The 8,860-nt window shown below is 46.2% G+C and overlaps 1 protein-coding gene across 1 annotated transcript in view; it reads right to left on the bottom strand.

The window, feature by feature from the left end:
- The window catches only part of GLG1 (golgi glycoprotein 1), a 28,754-nt gene that overhangs the window by 11,073 nt on the left and 8,821 nt on the right, over window positions 1-8,860 (bottom strand). The window contains exons 2-14 of the mRNA XM_072421269.1: window positions 7,676-7,708; window positions 6,557-6,643; window positions 6,237-6,452; window positions 5,766-5,969; window positions 5,547-5,618; window positions 5,025-5,208; window positions 4,542-4,756; window positions 4,333-4,454; window positions 3,047-3,148; window positions 2,808-2,961; window positions 2,357-2,494; window positions 1,632-1,718; window positions 71-133 (exon numbers count right to left, since the gene is read on the bottom strand). Of these exons, the coding sequence (XP_072277370.1) occupies window positions 71-133; window positions 1,632-1,718; window positions 2,357-2,494; window positions 2,808-2,961; window positions 3,047-3,148; window positions 4,333-4,454; window positions 4,542-4,756; window positions 5,025-5,208; window positions 5,547-5,618; window positions 5,766-5,969; window positions 6,237-6,452; window positions 6,557-6,643; window positions 7,676-7,708 (1,677 nt within the window). The remainder of the gene's footprint in view (window positions 1-70; window positions 134-1,631; window positions 1,719-2,356; window positions 2,495-2,807; window positions 2,962-3,046; window positions 3,149-4,332; window positions 4,455-4,541; window positions 4,757-5,024; window positions 5,209-5,546; window positions 5,619-5,765; window positions 5,970-6,236; window positions 6,453-6,556; window positions 6,644-7,675; window positions 7,709-8,860) is intronic.

Genomic DNA, 8,860 nt, shown 5'->3' with positions numbered 1-8,860 from the left:
AGTGACCGCACAATATACAGACAGAGTGACCGCACAATATACAGACAGAGTGACCGCACACAGTACTTACATGGCAGTATCCCTGGATGATTGGCTCGCACGCTCTCATCAGAAGAGCCTCTATCTGAATGTCCTGCAACACAAAGAACATAGAGAACCCAATCACAGTCATATAACTATGGAGAGATCCTTGCTGGGTACATTTATATGGCAGGAGAGAAAAATGACGGCCTTGTGAATGCCGAACCTCCGACTTTATAAAATTCTGGAAATAAATCTGCTTGGTTCAGGTGACAACTCAAGTACTAAAGTCAAAGATTCATCACCCAGGTCCCAGAAATACAGAAATCTTAGCAAATAGCAGCTTCATGGTTTGCTCAACTACAGTGAAAACCTCATTTTCCAGCATCTCATAACCTCGTCACACGCACGGCTCCAAGACTTTTCTAGAGCTTCCCCGACTCTCTCTTTCTCGTCTTATTTGTTTGCTCCTACTTTCTGTTCCTTTAAAAGAGCCCTTAAAACGTAACGCTTCCCCCTCACCTACCCGTCTCCTTCTGTCTCCTAAACCCTCACTACTCATCCATCATTCCATATCCCCCTCCTATTGTGTGATACTTCCCCCACCTCCTAGATTGTAAGCTCTTCAGGGCAGGGTCCTCCCCTCCTCCTCCTGTGTCACTGTCTGTATCTGTCTGTCATTTAATGTAACAACTATTTATAGTACAGCGCTGCGTAAAATGTTGGTGCTATATAAATCCTGTTTATTAATAAAAGTAATCGCTGCCTGGTCTTCGCATGTGCCGCCATCTTGATCGGCCAAGCAGTGGTGATGCCCCTGCCATGCACAGTGTACAATCGGATGACGTTTACCAACAGGCTGGCAAAATGTTTTATACAAGCAAATCTTCTGGGATAAAAACCCTAATAAAAGTTCTTCTTTATGGTATATTTGAAATATTGAGTGAAACAACCAACACCCATCGAGTAGATCCCTGGAAGAGAATGACCTGGAAGGAAGTGGCTTCTCAGTCTTATGTGAAGATCGTGTGACCACTTTTACATTATATGGCAGCTTCTAACTTCACCACAAACTGGAAGGGCTTCATTTAGTGCTAGCTCACATGTAGAGGCCGATGTAATGTTGGAAGTAGGCCAAGAGTGAGAGTCATTACTAAATATAATTCCTAAAACTAACAGACCACCCCGTGATGTAAATTTACCCCTTTTATTGCCCTTCTGAACACAGAAAAACCTGACAGCTTAAAATACACATAACACCTCCTCTCCCATGTGACATAGTTAAAGCTTTGCGATTGGCCCAACGCTACCGCAATGTAAGCTAACAAAAGTCCAGCTGAAGCACAAACACGACGTCCTTTCCCGATACTAACAAAAGTAAAGTACAGAGGAAGGAAGGCCGGGTAAGTACGTGCTACTGGGGGAATCCGGGTAAGTATGTGCTACTGGGGGAATCCGGGTAAGTATGTGCTACTGGGGGAATCCGGGTAAGTACGTGCTACTGGGGGAATCCGGGTAAGTACGTGCTACTGGGGGAATGACAGAACCTCTTGAAGAGTCACAATAAACCCAAGAATGCTAATCTCCAATCAATAAAATATAAAACCAACCTCAGATTCCAGCTCTGTCAGATTTCCTACAATCTCTCGGCAGTCTGGGATCAGCTCTTCCATGTGATCCTGCAAACATTCCAACTCCTGCGAGGGAATAAACATTGATCAGTAATGTCAATATATATTGTATCGTACATAGGGGACTCTACTCAGGGAGATACTTATTATCTATTCTATCATATAAGGCAGCGGTCCCCAACCTTTTTGGCCCCAGGGACCGGTTTCACGGAAGGAAATTTCTCTGTGCACCTCTGCTGCTTCAAAGCGATCACATGACATCTGACAGCCAATCGAGCTGCATGTCATGTGCTCGCATTGCTTGTACACAGACTACTGTGTACATTTACCGGCATCTCATACAAACACCGCTGCGGACCACTTCCGGTCCGCGGATGGTGGTTGGGTGCTGCTTCGTTTTCAATAATGGATCATGTACTCGCGGCCCACTGAAAACACCGCCGCGGACCGGTAGTGGGCCGCGGCCCGGTGGTTGGGGACCGCTGATATAAGGTATTACATTCTAGTGTTTATAAGGCTTTGCTTGGCATGTGAGAAGATAATCTATAAGTCTAGTGTACAGTACACAGAGGATTCTGCTCAGTTACCTATTTATTCTACAGATCGTCGTCTTACTGAACTTACGGGACTTTGCTCAGCTTAGGAGCAGCCGGTATCTATACAATAAAATCCTCATTCCAGGACTCCATGGAATTCCTTATTACCTGGCCTGTCTCTGTTTTTTCATTGCACCATTTCCCCAGCTCGGTCATACATTTGGCTTGCAAGGCGGGATCTAGCTTCACATCCAATGCCCTCTGATGTAGAATACGCAGGACTTCAGCTCGGCACTCTCGAGACAGCTACAAAAAACAAAAAGCTCATTGAGAGGAACTTGTAAAATAAAGATTATCTTAACAGCTGGGAAAGAGCACTTTGTGAAAGGTTTGCAGGTTCAGGACTGGACAGAGATGAAAGACCGACTGACTGGTGTTCCCCCTATACTGCAGCTAATTCTTATATGACACGGGACTTCACCAATCAATCGTCCCAAACCAATCACGGACGAGTATTGTAGAATGCTCACCATAGCCAGGAACAAATCATGTGCTGACATTCATGTATCTAGCAAGGAACTATAGCATACACCCAATGCCCCATCTCCAGACCGCTCACCCTTCTGCCTTGCTCCTCTGTGCGGTATGCATGGCGGTACAGACATGAAAAGATGGCTCCCGCAGGCATGTTCTCACTCGTTTCATTCCATCCATGTGCATAACAGAGGCGTGAGGCATCACCCTGACATTTACGGTACATAATGGGGTCCAGTCTAAGGGGGAGGAAACAGGTTGGTGTTAAAAAAAAATAAATCTGACCCAATCAAAGGGCAGTCAACACAAAGTATAATGTCTTACTTCCAGTCCCGGGAAATGAAATATTGCAGCTCCAGCAGTCGCTGCTCACAGGCTTCCACCATCTTTTCTGTGTACAGGTGTTCCATGAGACATGAGAGGATCCTGGGAGAGACAATAATACATCCACTTCAATACCTCTAAATACGGAATACCACCATATATGCAGGAAAGTGTCTATTCTTCATGTCAGGTAATCTACAAGTATAACACTCCTACACTGCAGAGTACACCTGAACTACAAATGTGACATTTGCAGTCTTACAGGAATATCTAGAAGGGTTAATTTTGTCCAAGCACTACTCTGCAAATGTTCCCTTTGTTTTGTATTCCTCCAGGCATTTCCTGTACTTACACAATCCAGTTCTGTATCCTCATAGTATATCAAGACACTTCCTGCACCTAGGCAATCCTAATCTGCGGCCCCATAGCTGTACACGTGCAGTGCAAAAACAGCACGGCCCCATAGCTGTACATGTGCACTGCATAAACAGTGCAGACCCATAGCTGTACATGTGCAGTGTATAACCCTTGCGGCCCCATAGCTGTACATGTGCAGTGTATATTACATGGCCTTATAGCTGTACATGTGCAGTGTATAATCCGTGCGGCCCCATAGCTGTACATGTACAGTGTATAATACATGGCCTTATAGCTGTACATGTGCAGTGTATAATCCGTGCGGCCCCATAGCTGTACATGTGCAGTGTATATTACATGGCCTTATAGCTGTACATGTGCAGTGTATAATCCATGCGGCCCCATAGCTGTACATGTGCAGAGTATAATCCGTGCGGCCCCATAGCTGTACATGTGCAGTGCATAATCAGTGCGGCCCCATAGCTGTATATGTGCAGTGTATAATCCGTAGCCTCATATCTGTACATGTGCCATGTATAATGTGCAGCCCCATAGCTGTGTATGTGCTGTGTATACTCCATGGCCTCATATCTGTACATGTGCAGTGTATATTACATGGCCTTATAGCTGTATATGTGCAGTGTATAATCCGTAGCCTCATAGCTGTACATGTGCAGTGTATAATCCATGCGGCCCCATAGCTGTACATGTGCCATGTATAATGTGCAGCCTCATATCTGTACATGTGCAGTGTATATTACATGGCCTTATAGATGTATATGTGCTGTTGTAGGGAGACCACAGGGAAGCTTTCCTTTTGCTTGCCCCAGTAGCAGTTAAATATGCTGCGATAAGACATAAAGCAGCTCCATGTACCCAGCACAATACGAGTGCACACTGCAGGATTTTCTGGAGTTCTGGGTACTCACATAGGATCACCAGAGCGGATGTGTTTGCAGGCAGTCTGGATGACGGACTCACAGGCTTCATTAAGAGCGCGGTCTATGCGATAATCTGCGGCAGGGTCTGTCTCCTGCACTAAAGTTTGAAGCTGTAAAATGAGATAATAGGATGAATGATACAGAAAGGGCCCATTTTACAGACTGGGAAACTGCACAGCAATACAGTGAGTGCTTACCGCCTGCTGGCACTTTTCAGCTACATTCCCCTTCTCTCCGCGTACCACCTTCATCAAACAGTGCAGCGTCCTCCCTTTCCGATGCAGCCCTGAGCAATGGTGTTCAATCTCTCCTCGGCAGCTGAGGATGATCTCCGGGCTTAGAGAAAAGTCTTCCATCAGCATGCGCCTGTAGTCCAGCATCTCTCCCTGACATTCGCTGCTTACCGGGCGGCCTACAGAAACAAGAAAATACTGAATTCCTGGAATGTCTAGAAGGGACTTCAATATAATAAAATGGGGATCATTTCTGAATATTTCACCGACACCACACACAAATCTAATACAACATGCACCAGTCAGCTGACACAGCAGCCTATAGTGGCTCATCTAGTAAATTCTATGCTAAAATGAGAATGTGTCAAAGAGATGGATCATGCATGTAAACCCAATGAGTGTAAAGCAATGTTATAATAACAGTGGGTCATCCCTCCCATCACACACCTCTGTGCACTGCAGATTCCAGACATAGGAGTAGGTAGGAAAGACGGGCTTCCCGAGAGCGAGGGTGGTTTTCCACATTGCAGTGATATTTCTTCAGGTCGGCCTTGCAGGACTTTGCCAGGGAATAACTCACCTTGTAGTCCTGAACAATCAGCTTCTGACGTGTGGTGAGAGCGTCACGGCACTGCGGAGAGAACAAAACAAAGATGGAGATTGAAGGGCCCATCCAAAGGTTTGCATTGGGTGAGCTCAGTCACCTAGCGGTCATTTCAGCAGCCTTTTTACAGATAAATCGTGTGAATATCCTAAATGAGTAAAGTGATGGTATTTAGGCACAACAAAACTTTTACTCTTCTATCCATGTGAATAACTCTCACTACATAACACAGAACAAAGGTAACTTGTAGGGTTAGGATAAACATAACCCTATGGCAGCGGCTCGCTGGGCTTGGAATCTCCAGGTGACAACCAGGAGCCAGGTACAAGGTGAAATCTTCAATGAAAGTAGAGAAGGTGACTCACCCGCTCGCTCATGGATTCCTCAAACTTGTGGTTGAACAGACACTTGTAGACTCTGCCTTCCCCTGCTTGTACCTGCAGACAGAACATGATAGGAAGTAAGCAGCTGGAAAAGGCAATCTGGACACTGGGACTGAAAGTCAACAGAACAGTGGCCTAGTGCAGAGCTGTAAGAAACTTCTCCCCATCTAGAAGAGTCCAGAGACAGGAAAGAACACTTACTGTCTCACAGAATCGCTCGCGGTCATCTCTGCAGGCAAAGTAAAGGTGGCGGTCCAGGTGGAAGTCATCTGATGACAGCTCAGCCACACGTAAGATCGCCTGTTTACACTTATCAGAAACGCGAGTCTGAGTATCGGCGTCCTCGGCTTCCTTTACAATACCTCTCTCCAGACAGGCCACCACCTCGCCCTGGGAATGAGGATCCTGAGGGAACACAGATGCCACATGTTACCACCACACAGGTAAGGGACCGCAAATCACCGACAGGTTAATGTTTACAGCAACACCATGTTTTCACTCATTTCTTTATACATTTTAGAGTTCAGAAGGAATGATCTATGTGAGGACCTATCCCTGCAATGACAGTACCTCGGTACCTGCTGCCCCATAGATCTCACACAATTTATTCCTTCATCAATATCTTTAAAAAGTTTGCTGCTACAATGTCCTGAAATCCTGAGCTGCTCTCACCTTCTCTCCGGGGCGAATGCTGCCACATTTTAGAGCGTTGATCTCAGCCCTGCAATCCTCCATGAAGCCACAGATCAGGCGGTAGTCGCTGTAGATTATGGCCGTCATTTTGGTGATGTATTGGTGGCATTGGTACTCGGTGATGTTTGCACGATGATCCACCAAACAGGAAACCACGTAACCCTTTCCTGGTGTCTCCTCTGCACATTCCCTCAGCTGAGGAGATAAAACCCCGGGGTCAATGGTTTGTCCTAGCAGGACCTTAGAAATGGACATTTAACCCATTCCACACCCAGAAGACTTCTAAAATGATCACTCACCACAGACAGGGTGGACTTGCAGATCTCCTTTGCCACTGACTCAAACTTAATGTCTTTCGTCAGGTTCAGTTTAAAGTTCCAGAGGAGCTGTTGCAGAAAATAAATTAGCATTGTTATGTGTTCAGAGGTTTTCCTGCCAATATAATTATTATTATTATTATTATTATTATTAATAAACAGTATTTATATAGCGCTGTACAAAGTCCATAGTCATGTGACTGTCCCTCAAAGGAGCTCACAATCTAATGTCCCTACCATAGTCATGTGTCAATAATGTAGTCTAAGGTCAATTTTTTTTGTTGATGGAAGCCAGTTAACCTTACTGCATGTTTTTGGGATGAGGGAGGAAACTGGGGTACCCGGGGGAAACCCACACAGACACAGGGAGAACATGCAAACTCCATGCAGATAGTGTCCTGGCAGAGAATCAAACCTGGGACCCAGCGCTGCAAAGGTCGGAGTGCTAACCACTGAGCCACCATGCTCTAAACTAAACGGGAGCATTTCCATCTCCAAGGAAAGCCGAGGACCCCCTAAACACTTTCTCTTTATATCTCTCCATTCACTGGCTTTATACCATCCCTGGAGATGTCACTGAGGATAATTGGCTGGAATAATTACCATGAAACAAGGGCATTTATCTGCTATGATGGAAGATGTGCGGGTAAAAATGGTGCCCCTGAAATACATGTAAGCCCAAAGTGGAACAAATTGAATATTCAGGCAGTGTTGAGGTTTTCTGTCACCGCTTTTATTGCCGAGTGATCCCACAGCTCCTATGGGCATTCAGACGGCACCAAGCACAGAACAGATCCATGCTGGGGGTGATCCCTGGGAAATACAGGGCCCGGTCTCTAGTTTATGCCCCGTGTGATGGGTTGGCAGGCTGTACATGGGAAGAGACCCGGCTGTGTGACATGAAATAGGTAAACATGGCCAATGCTATGGGGAAAAGGGTGCCAAGGGAGGCTGGGCGGTCACAAAGGATTGTAAGAACAGCTAACGGGAATTCTGTATTTCTGAATACGAGCAGTATGAGGAATATAAAGAACACAGACATTGCTCAGGGGATTCAGCACACAGCCCAGGCTATGAAGGGTTGATGCAATCAGTACTTACATGGTTACAATCCGATGAGATTTCATTGTCCGCCTGAAAAAAAAAAACAGAAACAATCAGCATTTTATGTCATACAATGAGAACATTCACATCGGTGAAAAAAACCTGGAACTATATGAACGCTTCATACCAATTACTATCTGTGTGAGATGAATTGAAGGACTCCGAATGGGTGGAAGGTTTCCTAAACATTGGGATAACATCGGATAGGGAGGTACGGGAGGGCGCGGGATAACATGGGATAGGGACTATGGGACAGTGAGGGGTAACATGGGATAGGGACTATGGGACAGTGAGGGGTAACATGGGATAGGGACTATGGGACAGGACAGTGAGGGGTAACATGGGATAGGGACTATGGGACAGTGAGGGGTAACATGGGATAGGGACTATGGGACAGTGAGGGGTAACATGGGATAGGGGCGGTGTATGACCACGCACAATCAGGAGCAATGACGGGTAGGTGGGTGACACCAGACATTCACACAACATTCCTCAGACCCTGGCAAGCACATGATGATGTCTGGGTATATCAATGCAATGACTGAGCTCAGGGTGCGGAGTTGGCAGCAGATTTCCTTCTGTGGTATTGGCAGAGCACCAGAACCTGGAGTGCCATCCACAGGGACAAAACTCCTCATACAAATGGCGGCTATGAAGGGACTCCTCTCACATGTGCGTCACATTCTACACACCCAGAAATGGCCCAAATCATAATAGGACCCCCAACCTCAGTATGTAAATCTCTAATTGGGGGGAACTGCAGCAATAAATGATCAAGGCTTTATTTAGGTTTTATTACACCTCCATATTATCCAAATTCAATTCACTACAGAATGGTGAATGTTGGGGTTCACCCCAGAGACTCAATCTGGGGTCTAAAATACTGAGGACCCGGAGAGGGAAGGGTGCAGAGTACAGGAGAGTAAAGGGTGCAACCCAACAATATGGCCAATGGTTATCCATATCCCAATACTGAGACCGAAGGAGAAGTGGTAAACATGCCCCTTATAGTGAACAGAGACCCAGCAACTTTCCACTGGGAACCCCCCCATAGTGGGCACAGGTGGTGGATAGTGCAGGAACCCCCCCCCCCATAGTGGGCACAGGTGGTGGGTACTGCAGGAACCCCTCATAGTGGGCACAGATGGTGGGTACTGCAGGAACCCCTCATAGTGGGCACAG

The sequence above is a fragment of the Pyxicephalus adspersus genome, chromosome 9, assembly GCF_032062135.1.
Source record: "Pyxicephalus adspersus chromosome 9, UCB_Pads_2.0, whole genome shotgun sequence".
Taxonomy (NCBI): Eukaryota; Metazoa; Chordata; class Amphibia; order Anura; family Pyxicephalidae; genus Pyxicephalus; species Pyxicephalus adspersus.
Note: the sequence above shows the minus strand (reverse complement) of the source record. Positions and strands in the feature narration are given on the sequence as shown.